Genomic DNA, 15737 nt, shown 5'->3' with positions numbered 1-15737 from the left:
GGAGCCGCCACCGAGGCTAGATGCCAACCCGGACCCTCCCCCATAGTCAGGATTTGCGACCGGAGTACGCACCTTTGGGGGGGGGGGGGGGGGGGGGGGGGGTACTGTCACGCCTTGACCTTAGAGAGCCTTTTTATTTCTCTATTTGGTTAGGTCAGGGTGTGATTATGGGGGGCATTCTAGTTTTTCTATTTCTTTGTTGGCCGGGTATGGTTCCCAATCAGAGGCAGCTGTCTATCGCTGTCTCTGATTGGGGATCATACTTCAGCAGCCTTTTTCCACCTTTAGTTTGTGGGATCTTGTTTTTGTATAGTTGCTGTGTTAGCGCTAGAAAACTTTACGTGTCGTTTTTCTTTCTTGTTTTTTGGTGTTAATTTAATACATTTATGATGTACGCCTACCACGCTGCACCTTGGTCCAATCATTACATCAACGAACGTAACACACACACACACACACCATGCACCACTGGGTGTGTATAGACTGGTCACAGTGCAACAAGCGTCTCAGGGAGGGGCAGAGAGTGAGAGAACGTGTCCTGAAGAGCAGCTAAAGGCCCTGGCATGGAGTCAACTCACTACTGGCCAAACTTTCTCCAGAACCCCTAACCAGACCACCACAGTGTGGGTGGGTGTCCTACACTCTAAACTCAATTCAATGTCCAAAAGCTCTTGACAATCCAAAGGGGAATATCCAAGCAACAATGTTTTGAAATCTGCAGTCCAGTCTTAGTTTGCGGGGAGGTTGTGGTCAATGAAGACCCTCCAATCCATAGAGACAGAGGCCCAGTCAGAAGAAGTGGGTGATAAAGCGCTCAACAAATGAATGACTCTTGGATGGAGGTCTCCAGAGCTCGTCTGTTTCTACCATTTAAATCATTAAAGGAATGAAGCCATATTATACTCTGTGTTGTGTGTGTCTATGGCACACTCTAATATATATCAGTTTTCTCCACTATACACTAGATGTTGAGGTAACGGAGAAATCTGAGGCTGCCAATAACACACACACCAACACTCAGTTACTTAGCAACCAGGGTAGCTTGGAGGCAGCTTTACCTGCTTTCCCTGACCTCATCATTGATCTACCAGCCACTATACAGTATGTTGCCTCGTCTGTGACTTGTCTCAACAGAGACACCTTCTGGACAAATGCAGTTATTTGGCTGTATTACATTTCCTTTCCCCCTATCTAACTTGTGTGTGTGTTTTGTCCTGTTGCAGAGTAACTACCTGGTGTTTATGCTGTGTTTTGTCCTGTTGCAGAGTAACTACCTGGTGTTTATGGTGTGTTTTGTCCTGTTGCAGAGTAACTACCTGGTGTTTATGGTGTGTTTTGTCCTGTTGCAGAGTAACTACCTGGTGTTTATGATGTGTTTTGTCCTGTTGCAGAGTAACTACCTGGTGTTTATGGTGTGTTTTGTCCTGTTGCAGAGTAACTACCTGGTGTTTATGGTGTGTTTTGTCCTGTTGCAGAGTAACTACCTGGTGTTTATGCTGTGTTTTGTCCTGTTGCAGAGTAACTACCTGGTGTTTATGCTGTGTTTTGTCCTGTTGCAGAGTAACTACCTGGTGTTTATGCTGTGTTTTGTCCTGTTGCAGAGTAACTACCTGGTGTTTATGCTGTGTTTTGTCCTGTTGCAGAGTAACTACCTGGTGTTTATGCTGTGTTTTGTCCTGTTGCAGAGTAACTACCTGGTGTTTATGCTGTGTTTTGTCCTGTTGCAGAGTAACTACCTGGTGTTTATGCTGTGTTTTGTCCTGTTGCAGAGTAACTACCTGGTGTTTATGCTGTGTTTTGTCCTGTTGCAGAGTAACTACCTGGTGTTTATGGTGTGTTTTGTCCTGTTGCAGAACAACTACCTGGTGTTTACGGTGTGTTTTGTCCTGTTGCAGAACAACTACCTGGTGTTTATGCTGTGTTTTGTCCTGTTGCAGAGTAACAGTAACTACCTGGTGTTTATGCTGTGTTTTGTCCTGTTGCAGAACAACTACCTGGTGTTTATGCTGTGTTTTGTCCTGTTGCAGAGTAACTACCTGGTGTTTATGCTGTGTTTTGTCCTGTTGCAGAACAACTACCTGGTGTTTATGGTGTATTTTGTTCTGTTGCAGAACAACTACCTGGTGTTTACGGTGTGTTTTGTCCTGTTGCAGAGTAACTACCTGGTGTTTATGCTGTGTTTTGTCCTGTTGCAGAGTAACTACCTGGTGTTTATGATGTGTTTTGTCATGTTGCAGAGTAACTACCTGGTGTTTACGGTGTGTTTTGTCCTGTTGCAGAGTAACTACCTGGTGTTTACGGTGTGTTTTGTCCTGTTGCAGAGTAACTACCTGGTGTTTATGCTGTGTTTTGTCCTGTTGCAGAGTAACTACCTGGTGTTTACGGTGTGTTTTGTCCTGTTGCAGAACAACTACCTGGTGTTTATGGTGTGTTTTGTCCTGTTGCAGAGTAACTACCTGGTGTTTACGGTGTGTTTTGTCCTGTTGCAGAGTAACTACCTGGTGTTTACGGTGTGTTTTGTCCTGTTGCAGAGTAACTACCTGGTGTTTATGATGTGTTTTGTCCTGTTGCAGAGTAACTACCTGGTGTTTACGGTGTGTTTTGTCCTGTTGCAGAACAACTACCTGGTGTTTATGGCAGAGCTGTTCTGGTGGTTTGAAGTGGTGAAGCCTTCGTTTGTACAGCCCAGAGTCTTTGACCCACAAGGTAAGGATATTGGTGTGTGAAAGCCAAAAAGGATGATGATGGTTGGGATTATGAAGATAAATCAACTTAATTTGCATATCACATTATATTTCAGTTTTCACCAGAACTCAGATCACGTCACATACCTTTATTGACTTGAGAATCCCGAAGAATGATTGGTGTTTGTTTGTACCCAGCCTGTGATCCTGCCCATTCATCCAGGACTATGGGTCCTATGTGTAGCCCAGCCAAAAAGGACTTTGGGGACAGACCTGACAGCCCAAAACACGACAGGTATGAATTCATATTGAATAATCACCTGTAGTTATTTAATTTTCTCTTATTGAACAATGTTGTGAAAGGTCCAGCATAGTTCAACTTAGCAGTTACAGGAGGTATGCTCTTGAGCTTTATCGTAAAATTTTCTCTCTTGCTCTCTCACTCTCGCTCTCTCAGGCTTCAACCAGACTCTGCTTCAGGTAAGAACACAGGAACTACCTACCCCTCTCCTCAGAATCACAAACACTCCTTTATCTTACCTGGCTGAACACTCTGAACTACTACTGGTACTCTGTGTGAGTCAAGCTAATAATTTTCCTTGTTCCTGGCAGGTGTGATCAAGAGGTCGGCGTCCATGTCCTATGTGGACGGCTGTGTGGGGACGTGGCCTAAGGAGAGACGGTCTCGGGGCATCTCCTTTGAGATTCCTCTGGACGGGGACCCAAGCGCCCCTCCCTGTCGGAGTCCTTCCCTCCGAGGCATGACCCGCTCTGCCAGCACAGAGGGCCTGGGGGGGTTCAAAGTTCACCACACACCTCGTGGGGGCATGAGGCACCAACTCCCCTTTCAGCCGGTCAGCGTTAACGGTCAGGGTTGCAGTGCCGGGCACATACCCGAGGAGGACTACGACAGGGACTCACTTAACTACAACTCCCATAAAGCACTGGGGCGTGGGCAGACTCAGACACATAGGAACCAGAGCAGGTACGTCTGATGGATCTGTTGTGGGTTTTAATGTCTGCACGGGGGACACATACTGAATGTAAATATGTTACATACATGTTAACTGTTAGATGCTATGAATAAGTGTCTAATAAATTATCATACATGTCTGGTAATCTAGATATTCCAATGGCGTTCTCCCAGAGAACGGCAAGGGCGGCAGTAGCCCCGTCAGCTCGTCAACCCCGCCCAGCATCGAGGAGGCCCTGAATATCATCCACGACACAGAGAGGCCCCACGGCAGCCTGGGGCCCGGGGCCAACGGCTTCTTCCTACATGATGGAGCCGAACCTCCAGACCCAGGCGACGACCCTGACGACTACCCAGGATCGGCTAAGGCCCGGGCGGACGAGGCCGACCCCAACTCAGCCTCTACGGATGAGGTGGACACAGGGATCCACGTGAGGACGGAGGACATCCAGGAGAGTTTGGAGGAGGACAACTCTTCCCTCAGGGACTACTCTGATATAGACCCTGACTATGAGGCTATGACCCGATCCTGTCCCCTAACAGAGGGGGATGGAGAGAGGGGGGTGAGGAACAGAGACAGGGGAGAGAGGAGCAGCCCATGCCCCAGCTCGGTGCCCCCCGCTCCCCTGTCCCATGTGCCCAGCCCTGCCTCATCCTCTGGCGGTTCAGGCGGAGGCGTGGTTCGCATGACCAGCTTCGCCGAGCAGAAGTTTCGTAAGCTTGAGGGACGGAGCAGTGGAGGGACCACCCCCGAGAGCTCCGAGCTCAATGTTCCGAACACGCCCCCCGCACAAACTGCCACACCTGAGGTCAGTAGAGAAACTGTCTCTCTGATCTATTACTCTGTTCCCTCTCAACTCCCTTTTCCTACTCTGTGTTTCTCTCTCTCTCTGCCCCTCACAGGGCTCAAGCCCCGCCCACCCAGCCCAGAGCCCGGCCACACCCTCTACCAGAGACCACACCCACCTGCTGTCGTCAGAGATGGTGCACCTGAAGATGAAGCTGGAGGAGAAACGCAGAGCCATCGAGGCCCAGAAGAAGAAGGTACAGGCTAGTTCAGCTTCTGAGAGCGTCTTCTCTCATCCTATTCCCTAAGGGTTCCTATTCCCTATTTCCATAGTGCTCTGGTCAAAAGTAGTGCACCATTTACTTAGGTGATTGGGTATTGTGTCAGACAAAGAACAAAACAACGGTCTACCAGTGTTTTTTTAAAGGAGCAGTCTAATCAAATGATTAGAGTTAGTTATCAATCAGAAATCACTTCATTTGAACCATCCTCTTGTTGGATAATTTAGCATACCAAGCCAGCATGTTCATTGGCTATTAAAAATGTGTAATCAACAATTTTTTGTCACTGTTTCAGGTGGAGGCAGCGTTCACCCGGCATCGTCAGAAGATGGGCCGTACAGCCTTCCTCAACGTGGTGAGACGGAAAGGGATAACCCCCTCTCCCACCAGCCCCATCCCTGGGGGCCCAGACCTGGACAAATCCTCCCCAGACCCCCTCCTCACCCCGTCAGGCAGTCTGGGCCAGGCGGAGAGGTGCAAGCCCGATGGAGCCGCTCCCAAGTCCCCCTGCGAGGAGGGTGCAGGTGGGTCACCACTATAGCTCCTGATCAAATCAAAAACTTTGTCATGTACTTTTATTTTCCACTCTTTGGAGCATCTGAAAAAGACATCTTGGTCTCAGCTTTGACTCCAAATCAAAATAAAGGTTCAATAAAATGTAGCCTGGTCCCAGCTCTGTGTTCTGTTGACAATTTTGTCTCGACAATGACCATTATTACAAAATGATAGAGGGCCAGGCTAGAGAGCAGTCATACTTCAGGATGTGGTACTGTTTAATACATGTGTGATACCCACCTTATAAAGTAGACGTGTCCGCTGTGTCTTGCTCCAGGGCTAGTGGCTGGAGAGGTGGACCTGGCTGAGTACACGAGCTCTATCGAGAGGCTGAACACGTCCCTGGGGTTCCTGCAGACGGAGATGCAGCGGCTGGCTCAGCAGCAGGACAGGATCATGGCCATGAGGGAACAGCAACAGTCCTGGGTCATACCTCCTCCAGCGCCCTCACCACACAGGTACCACTGACACACACACACACACACACACACACACAGGTATAATAATCAATACACATAAATTGTACATTAGAATGGCATGAAATTTAGACAAAAACCATGTGTCATCATTCATTAATTGTGGTAACATCAATTATCGCAATACTATTATTGCTTGGTTAGTTGTCATTGCAAAAATGTCATTCCACATTTCTACTCTCTCTACAGGCAGCTACGGGAGCTCCGGCGCAACAGCGTAGCCGGCCGGGGGTCCGTGGGGTCCCTGTCCCCCATCCTGTCCTCTGCCGGTGGTTCCCCCCGCGCCCCCCACCGTTCCCCTGGAGGCCTCAAGCGCCGACCAGCCTCCTTCCACGCCAGCACCCCTCACACCCCCCGTACCCCACGCCCCAGCGAGCTCAAGGTAACCCCCTTAAGACGGATGCTCAACACCCCCACGTCCGTGGACAGTCTGCCCAGGCTACGACGCTTCTCCCCGAGCCAGACCCAGGTCACCTCCTTTGCCTACCTGGGACATGATGAGGGTCCTGGGGCCACAGAAGAGGGCAAGGAGGGAGGGGCCCCAGGGGGAGCAGAGGAGCCCCAGAACCAAAATGAGCAGCCTGAGACACAGCCAGAGGTAGCAGAGTCGGGGATAAGGAGTGCAGGCGCTCATCCCTCCTCGCCCACTAAAGGGAGAGAGCAGGAGAGGAGAGATGGAAGGACGGAGAAGTTGGCAGAGGTGCTGTCCCAACCCAGTAGAGACCTGGTAGAAATACCAATGTCCGCACTGAAGCCTCTGGGAGGACAGGGTCTGGAGACGAGTGGAGAGCTGTACGGAGACCACCAGGAAATGTGCTGTGGGTTCTTCTACAAGGTAGGAATTTCAGAATTGTGAGAAGACCGTACAAGTACTGTATTTAGCATGTTACGACTCTAACATGTTGAATGTGTTCATTGATCCATTTTTGTTATAATCATAAAATATTAAAGTTACGTGTACAGTGTAAACAATGTAAAAGCAACAGGACAGTATAATGTTCATGCAGAACTGTGTGTCTGGCACAACATGAACTATGGGATGACTCATGAACCATCACTTCTTCTGGGTCTGGGACAGTAATTGTGTGTACTGCTAGAGTAGTAAACCGCTGAGCGATGCTAGGAGAATGGAGCCAACAGAGCTATGCTAGGAGAATGGAGCCAACAGAGCTATGCTACTGTAGGAGAATGGAGCCAACAGAGCTATGCTACTGTAGGAGAATGGCGCCAACAGAGCTATGCTAGGAGAATGGAGCCAACAGAGCTATGCTACTGTAGGAGAATGGAGCCAACAGAGCTATGCTACTGTAGGAGAATGGAGTCAACAGAGCTATGCTAGGAGAATGGAGCCAACAGAGCTATGCTAGGAGAATGGAGCCAACAGAGCTATGCTACTGTAGGAGAATGGAGCCAACAGAGCTATGCTAGGAGAATGGAGCCAACAGAGCTATGCTACTGTAGGAGAATGGAGCCAACAGAGCTATGCTAGGAGAATGGAGCCAACAGAGCTATGCTACTGTAGGAGAATGGAGCCAACAGAGCTATGCTACTGTAGGAGAATGGAGTCAACAGAGCTATGCTAGGAGAATGGAGCCAACAGAGCTATGCTAGGAAAATGGAGCCAACAGAGCTATGCTAGGAGAATGGAGCCAACAGAGCTATGCTACTGTAGGAGAATGGAGCCAACAGAGCTATGCTACTGTAGGAGAATGGAGCCAACAGAGCTATGCTAGGAGAATGGAGCCAACAGAGCTATGCTACTGTAGGAGAATGGAGTCAACAGAGCTATGCTAGGAGAATGGAGCCAACAGAGCTATGCTACTGTAGGAGAATGGAGCCAACAGAGCTATGCTACTGTAGGAGAATGGAGCCAACAGAGCTATGCTACTGTAGGAGAATGGAGCTAACAGAGCTATGCTACTGTAGGAGAATGGAGCCAACAGAGCTATGCTACTGTAGGAGAATGGAGCCAACAGAGCTATGCTAGGAGAATGGAGCCAACAGAGCTATGCTACTGTAGGAGAATGGAGCCAACAGAGCTATGCTAGGAGAATGGAGCCAACAGAGCTATGCTACTGTAGGAGAATGGCGCCAACAGAGCTATGCTAGGAGAATGGAGCCAACAGAGCTATGCTACTGTAGGAGAATGGAGCCAACAGAGCTATGCTACTGTAGGAGAATGGAGTCAACAGAGCTATGCTAGGAGAATGGAGCCAACAGAGCTATGCTAGGAGAATGGAGCCAACAGAGCTATGCTACTGTAGGAGAATGGAGCCAACAGAGCTATGCTAGGAGAATGGAGCCAACAGAGCTATGCTACTGTAGGAGAATGGAGCCAACAGAGCTATGCTAGGAGAATGGAGCCAACAGAGCTATGCTACTGTAGGAGAATGGAGCCAACAGAGCTATGCTACTGTAGGAGAATGGAGTCAACAGAGCTATGCTAGGAGAATGGAGCCAACAGAGCTATGCTACTGTAGGAGAATGGAGCCAACAGAGCTATGCTAGGAGAATGGAGCCAACAGAGCTATGCTACTGTAGGAGAATGGAGCCAACAGAGCTATGCTAGGAGAATGGAGCCAACAGAGCTATGCTAGGAGAATGGAGCCAACAGAGCTATGCTAGGAGAATGGAGCCAACAGAGCTATGCTACTGTAGGAGAATGGAGCCAACAGAGCTATGCTACTGTAGGAGAATTGAGCCAACAGAGCTATGCTACTGTAGGAGAATGGAGCTAACAGAGCTATGCTACTGTAGGAGAATGGAGCCAACAGAGCTATGCTACTGTAGGAGAATGGAGCCAACAGAGCTATGCTAGGAGAATGGAGCCAACAGAGCTATGCTACTGTAGGAGAATGGAGCCAACAGAGCTATGCTAGGAGAATGGAGCCAACAGAGCTATGCTACTGTAGGAGAATGGAGCCAACAGAGCTATGCTACTGTAGGAGAATGGAGCCAACAGAGCTATGCTACTGAAGCAGAATGGAGCCAACAGAGCTATGCTACTGTAGGAGAATGGAGTCAACAGAGCTATGCTAGGAGAATGGAGCCAACAGAGCTATGCTACTGTAGGAGAATGGAGCCAACAGAGCTATGCTACTGTAGGAGAATGGAGCCAACAGAGCTATGCTACTGTAGGAGAATGGAGTCAACAGAGCTATGCTACTGTAGGAGAATGGAGCCAACAGAGCTATGCTACTGTAGGAGAATGGAGCCAACAGAGCTATGCTACTGTAGGAGAATGGAGCCAACAGAGCTATGCTACTGTAGGAGAATGGAGCCAACAGAGCTATGCTAGGAGAATGGAGCCAACAGAGCTATGCTACTGTAGGAGAATGGAGCCAACAGAGCTATGCTAGGAGAATGGAGCCAACAGAGCTATGCTACTGTAGGAGAATGGAGCCAACAGAGCTATGCTACTGTAGGAGAATGGAGCCAACAGAGCTATGCTACTGAAGCAGAATGGAGCCAACAGAGCTATGCTACTGTAGGAGAATGGAGTCAACAGAGCTATGCTAGGAGAATGGAGCCAACAGAGCTATGCTACTGTAGGAGAATGGAGCCAACAGAGCTATGCTACTGTAGGAGAATGGAGCCAACAGAGCTATGCTACTGTAGGAGAATGGAGTCAACAGAGCTATGCTACTGTAGGAGAATGGAGCCAACAGAGCTATGCTACTGTAGGAGAATGGAGCCAACAGAGCTATGCTACTGTAGGAGAATGGAGCCAACAGAGCTATGCTTGGAGAATGGAGCCAACAGAGCTATGCTACTGTAGGAGAATGGAGCCAACAGAGCTATGCTACTGTAGGAGAATGGAGCCAACAGAGCTATGCTACTGTAGGAGAATGGAGCCAACAGAGCTATGCTACTGTAGGAGAATGGAGCCAACAGAGCTATGCTACTGTAGGAGAATGGAGCCAACAGAGCTATGCTAGGAGAATGGAGCTAACATAGCTATGCTACTGTAGGAGAATGGAGCCAACAGAGCTATGCTAGGAGAATGGAGCCAACAGAGCTATGCTAGGAGAATGGAGCCAACAGAGCTGTGCTAGGAGAATGGAGCCAACAGAGCTGTGCTACTGTAGGAGAATGGAGCCAACAGAGCTATGCTACTGTAGGAGAATGGAGCCAACAGAGCTATGCTAGGAGAATGGAGCCACCAGATCTATGCTACTGTAGGAGAATGGAGCCAACAGAACTATGCTACTGTAGGAGAATGGAGCCAACAGAGCTATGCTAGGAGAATGGAGCCAACAGAGCTATGCTAGGAGAATGGAGCCAACAGAGCTATGCTAGGAGAATGGAGCCAACAGAGCTATGCTACTGTAGGAGAATGGAGTCAACAGAGCTATGCTACTGAAGGAGAATGGAGACAACAGAGCTATGCTACTGTAGGAGAATGGAGCCAACAGAGCTATGCTAGGAGAATGGAGCCAACAGAGCTATGCTACTGTAGGAGAATGGAGCCAACAGAGCTATGCTACTGTAGGAGAATGGAGCCAACAGAGCTATGCTACTGTAGAAGAATGGAGCCAACAGAGCTATGCTACTGTAGGAGAATGGAGCCAACCGAGCTATGCTACTGTAGGAGAATGGAGCCAACAGAGCTATGCTACTGTAGGAGAATGGAGCCAACAGATCTATGCTACTGTAGGAGAATGGAGCCAACAGAACTATGCTACTGTAGGAGAATGGAGCCAACAGAGCTATGCTAGGAGAATGGAGCCAACAGAGCTATGCTAGGAGAATGGAGCCAACAGAGCTATGCTAGGAGAATGGAGCCAACAGAGCTATGCTACTGTAGGAGAATGGAGTCAACAGAGCTATGCTACTGAAGGAGAATGGAGACAACAGAGCTATGCTACTGTAGGAGAATGGAGCCAACAGAGCTATGCTAGGAGAATGGAGCCAACAGAGCTATGCTACTGTACGAGAATGGAGCCAACAGAGCTATGCTACTGTAGGAGAATGGAGCCAACAGAGCTATGCTACTGTAGGAGAATGGAGCCAACAGAGCTATGCTACTGTAGGAGAATGGAGCCAACCGAGCTATGCTACTGTAGGAGAATGGAGCCAACAGAGCTATGCTACTGTAGGAGAATGGAGCCAATAGATCTATGCTACTGTAGGAGAATGGAGCCAACAGAACTATGCTACTGTAGGAGAATGGAGCCAACAGAGCTATGCTAGGAGAATGGAGCCAACAGAGCTATGCTAGGAGAATGGAGCCAACAGAGCTATGCTAGGAGAATGGAGCCAACAGAGCTATGCTACTGTAGGAGAATGGAGTCAACAGAGCTATGCTACTGAAGGAGAATGGAGACAACAGAGCTATGCTACTGTAGGAGAATGGAGCCAACAGAGCTATGCTAGGAGAATGGAGCCAACAGAGCTATGCTACTGTAGGAGAATGGAGCCAACAGAGCTATGCTACTGTAGGAGAATGGAGCCAACAGAGCTATGCTACTGTAGGAGAATGGAGCCAACAGAGCTATGCTACTGTAGGAGAATGGAGCCAACAGAGCTATGCTACTGTAGGAGAATGGAGCCAACAGAGCTATGCTACTGTAGGAGAATGGAGCCAACAGAGCTATGCTAGGAGAATGGAGCCAACAGAGCTATGCTAGGAGAATGGAGCCAACAGAGCTACTGTACAGTATACCACTGCAGATGGGATAGCTAACAGCTACTCAGTGTATTTTCTGGAAGCTACAATCAACTTTCAACAGACACAACTCAATCAATCACATTTATTTTATAAAGCCCTTTTTACATGAGCAGTTGTCAAAGTGCTAAATAGATACCCATCATAAAACCCAGAGAGCATGCAATGCAGATGTAGAAGCACAAATGTCCTTATCCCAGTAAAATATCTAGCCACCACTGGTTAAACTGGTTAAAATTGGTCATATGCATCTGCCATGATGGAATGGATGCCTGAATTCCCCCTGACATACATTTGACTGATCTTAATGAGTGATTTTGAAGTGAGAGGATGTGACAATGCTGTCTGATCTCATTTAGTCTCTGGAGCTACAAAAAAAAAAGTTCTGTAAACTAGCCTTCATGTTGGCACCAAACGTTCCATGACAAGAAGATTACAATCTCCACTCTAAGTAGAACTTTGGTGTCAACATGGCAGCCATTTAAATTCTGAAATGTTTGCAAACCTATTTCTGACTCTGTGTCCACCCCGTACCCCTCCAGGACGATGGGAAGGGAGAGGAGGACATGGCGGTGAAGAGGGCTGCTCTGCTTGAGAAGAGGCTGAGGAGAGAGAAGGAGACACAGGAGAAGAAACAGCAGCAGGAGCTGGAGCAGGAGCAGAGGAAGGAGGAAGCACGGTCAGTCTGCACCTTCAAGGCCTTGTACCCATTCTACTCTTATGCCAGGTCTGAAAACTACCCTTAGGATGTCTGAAGGGGACTGAAAACTGCTATTAGGGAGTCTGAAAACTATCTTTAAGGGGACTGAAAACTGCTATTAGGGAGTCTGAAAACTACCTTTAAGGGGACTGAAAACTGCTATTAGGGAGTCTGAAAACTACCTTTAAGGGGACTGAAAACTGCTATTAGGGAGTCTGAAAACTACCTTTAGGGAGTCTAAAAACTACCTTTAAGGGGACTGAAAACTGCTATTAGGGAGTCTGAAGACTACCTTTAAGGGGACTGAAAACTGCTATTAGGGAGTCTGAAAACTACCTTTAAGGGGACTGAAAACTGCTATTAGGGAGTCTGAAAACTACCTTTAAGGGGACTGAAAACTGCTATTAGGGAGTCTGGAAACTACCTTTAGGGAGTCTAAAAACTACCTTTAAGGGGACTGAAAACTGCTATTAGGGAGTCTGAAGACTACCTTTAAGGGGACTGAAAACTGCTATTAGGGAGTCTGAAAACTACCTTTAAGGGGACTGAAAACTGCTATTAGGGAGTCTGAAAACTACCTTTAGGGAGTCTAAAAACTATCTTTAAGGGGACTGAAAACTGCTATTAGGGAGTCTGAAAACTACCTTTAAGGGGACTGAAAACTGCTATTAGGGAGTCTGAAAATTACCTTTAAGGGGACTGAAAACTGCTATTAGGGAGTCTGAAAACTACCTTTAAGGGGACTGAAAACTGCTATTAGGGAGTCTGAAAACTACCTTTAAGGGGACTGAAAACTGCTATTAGGGAGTCTGAAAACTACCTTTAGGGAGTCTAAAAACTACCTTTAGGGAGTCTGAAAACTACCTTTAAGGGGACTGAAAACTGCTATTAGGGTGTCTGAAAACTACCTTTAAAGGGACTGAAAACTGCTATTAGGGAGTCTGAAAACTACCTTTAAGGGGACTGAAAACTGCTATTAGGGAGTCTGAAAACTACCTTTAAAGGGACTGAAAACTGCTATTAGGGAGTCTGAAAACTACCTTTAGGGGGACTGAAAACTGCTATTAGGGAGTCTGAAAACTACCTTTAGGGGGACTGAAAACTGCTATTAGGGAGTCTGAAAACTACCTTTAAGGGGACTGAAAACTGCTATTAGGGAGTCTGAAAATTACCGTTCGGGGTTGGTTTCAGACCCAAGCTACTTCTCTTTTATTCATTGAGGGGTGAATCTTAACTTCCACTTGGAATGTAGTCAGTGAAAATCCGCCCCTTAGTAACTTCTCTTATTTTGTAATCCCACAGAAGTATAGAAGCTTCAACTCTTTTCTCCCTTTTCCCTAGGCTGAAAGCAGAGGAGGAGCAGCAGAAGCGAGAGGACGACAAGCAAAGGAAAGATTACATAAAGAACGAGTACATGAGGAGGAAGCATTTGAAGCAGGTGGAGGATATGGATGTCAGGCCCCGCCATGGAAGTCTTAAAAAGAAGCCACGCCCCAAATCCATCCACAGGGACGTCATGGAGTCACCCAAGCCCCCCATCAGAGCCACGGGTAACACACACATACTACAAATAGTATACAAATAGATTCACACACACACACAAGTGTTTGTTTTACTATCCTTGTGGGGACGCAAAAATGTATTCCCATTCAGAATCCTATTTTCCTTAACCCTAAAACGAACCCTAATTGTAACCCTAAATCTAACCCCTAACTCTAAAATAGCCTTTTTCCTTGTGGGGACCAACACATTAATTGAATAAATTTTTGTGTTGTTACATTCACCGGATAGGTACAGGGAAATGTGTTGTTTTACAGGGTCAATAATAGTAGTACGGCACCCCTGGAGCAAATTAGGTTAAGTGTCTTTCTCAAGGGCACAGACAAAGTGAAAATAGGTTTATAAAAATAAATAAAGAATGTATTCAAACAAAACAACAGAAATACCTTATTTACATAAGTATTCAGATCCTTTGCTATGAGATGCGAAATTGAGCTCAGGTGCATCCTGTTTCCATTGATCATCCTTGAGACTTTTCTACAAATTGATTGTACATGATTTGGAAAGGCACACACCTTTCTATATAAGGTGCCACAGTTGACAGTGCATGTCAGAGCAAAAACCAAGCCATGAGGTTGAAGGAATTGTCTGTAGAGCTCAGAGACAGGATTGTGTCGAGGCACAGATCTGGGGAATGGTACAGAAAAATGTATGCAGCATTGAAGGTCCCCAAGAACACAGTGGCCTCCATCAATCTTAAATGGAAGAAGTTTGAACCACCAAGGCTCTTCTTAGAGCTGGCCGCCAGGCCAAACTGAACAATCGGGGAAGAAGGGCCTTGGTCAGGGAGGTGATCAAGAACCCGATGGTCACTCTGACAGAGCTCTAGAGTTCCTCTGTGGAGATGGGAGAACCTTCCAGAAGGACAACCATCTATGCAGCACTCCACCAATCAGGCCTTTATGGTAGAGTGGCCAGACGGAAGCCACTCCTCAGTGAAAGGCACATAACAGCCCGCTTGGAGTTTGTCAAAAGGCACCTAAAGACTCTCAGACCATGAGAAACAAGATTCTCTGGTCTAATGAAACCAAGAGCGTCACGTCTGGAGGAAACTTGGCACCATCCCTACGATTAAGCATGTTTGTGGCAGCATCATGCTGTGGGGATGTTTTTCAGCAGCAAGGACTTGGAGACTGGTCAGGATCGAGGCAAAGATGAACAGAGCAAAGTACAGAGAGTTCCTTGATGAAAACCTGTTCCAGAACGCTCAGGACCTCAGACTGGGGCAAAGGTTCACCTTCCAACAGGACAACGACCCTAAGCACACAACCAAGACAACACAGGAGTGTCTGAATGTCATTGAGTGGCCCAGCCAGAGCCCGGACTTGAACCTGATCGAACATCTCTGGAGAGACCTGAAAATAGCTGTGCAGCAACACTCCCCATCCAACCTGACAGAGCTTGACAGGATCTGCAGAGAAGAATGGGAGAAACTCTCCAAATACAGGTGTGTCAAGCATGTAGCGTCATACCCAAGAAGACTCAAGTCTGTAATCACTGCCAAAGGTACTTCAACAAAGTACTGAGTAAAGGGTCTGTGTGTAGATTGATGAGGGGAAAAAAACATTTAATACATTTTAGAATAAGGCTGTAACCTAACAAAATTTGGAAAAAGTCAAGGGGTCTGAATACTTTCCAAAGGCACTGTAGATGTGTATTTAGTACACACACTCAAACATGTCTTCTGTGTTTACCTCGTCCAGGTACTCGACCGCGGGGGTTCTCAGTCTCCAGCATGTCCCTGGCCTCCCTCAACCTGGCCGACAACGACAGCAACGCGGGAGATAAGAGGACCCCCAGGTGAGGTTAGCTATTGGCTGATTAAAAAGACCGTACAGTTATCCTGTACCTGGTTTAGCCAGCTCTTTTGGCATGACAATATCAAAGGAGTTGAGTTAAGCACAAACAGACTGGCACCCAGGCTGGCTACGATACAACAAAGGCCTTACAGAGCATCAAGAGCTTGAATACTACTTCAAGAGGACATTAATGTGTCTTATGACTTGTCTATGTAATGCAACCAAAATTGTTTTCATTCTGCATCTTAACCTCT

At 47.4% G+C, this 15737-nt stretch overlaps 1 protein-coding gene across 1 annotated transcript in view; it reads left to right on the top strand.

The window, feature by feature from the left end:
• LOC120056214 (calmodulin-regulated spectrin-associated protein 2-like) overlaps positions 1-15737 on the top strand; it is a 79932-nt gene that overhangs the window by 59548 nt on the left and 4647 nt on the right. The window contains exons 7-18 of the mRNA XM_039004462.1: positions 2616-2706; positions 2883-2979; positions 3142-3164; positions 3297-3669; positions 3809-4466; positions 4588-4701; positions 5021-5249; positions 5558-5738; positions 5946-6591; positions 11967-12103; positions 13466-13674; positions 15388-15484. Coding sequence (XP_038860390.1) covers positions 2616-2706; positions 2883-2979; positions 3142-3164; positions 3297-3669; positions 3809-4466; positions 4588-4701; positions 5021-5249; positions 5558-5738; positions 5946-6591; positions 11967-12103; positions 13466-13674; positions 15388-15484 — 2855 coding nt within the window. The remainder of the gene's footprint in view (positions 1-2615; positions 2707-2882; positions 2980-3141; positions 3165-3296; positions 3670-3808; positions 4467-4587; positions 4702-5020; positions 5250-5557; positions 5739-5945; positions 6592-11966; positions 12104-13465; positions 13675-15387; positions 15485-15737) is intronic.

This window comes from Salvelinus namaycush, chromosome 11 (genome assembly GCF_016432855.1).
Source record: "Salvelinus namaycush isolate Seneca chromosome 11, SaNama_1.0, whole genome shotgun sequence".
Classification (NCBI taxonomy): Eukaryota; Metazoa; Chordata; class Actinopteri; order Salmoniformes; family Salmonidae; genus Salvelinus; species Salvelinus namaycush.
Note: the sequence above shows the minus strand (reverse complement) of the source record. Positions and strands in the feature narration are given on the sequence as shown.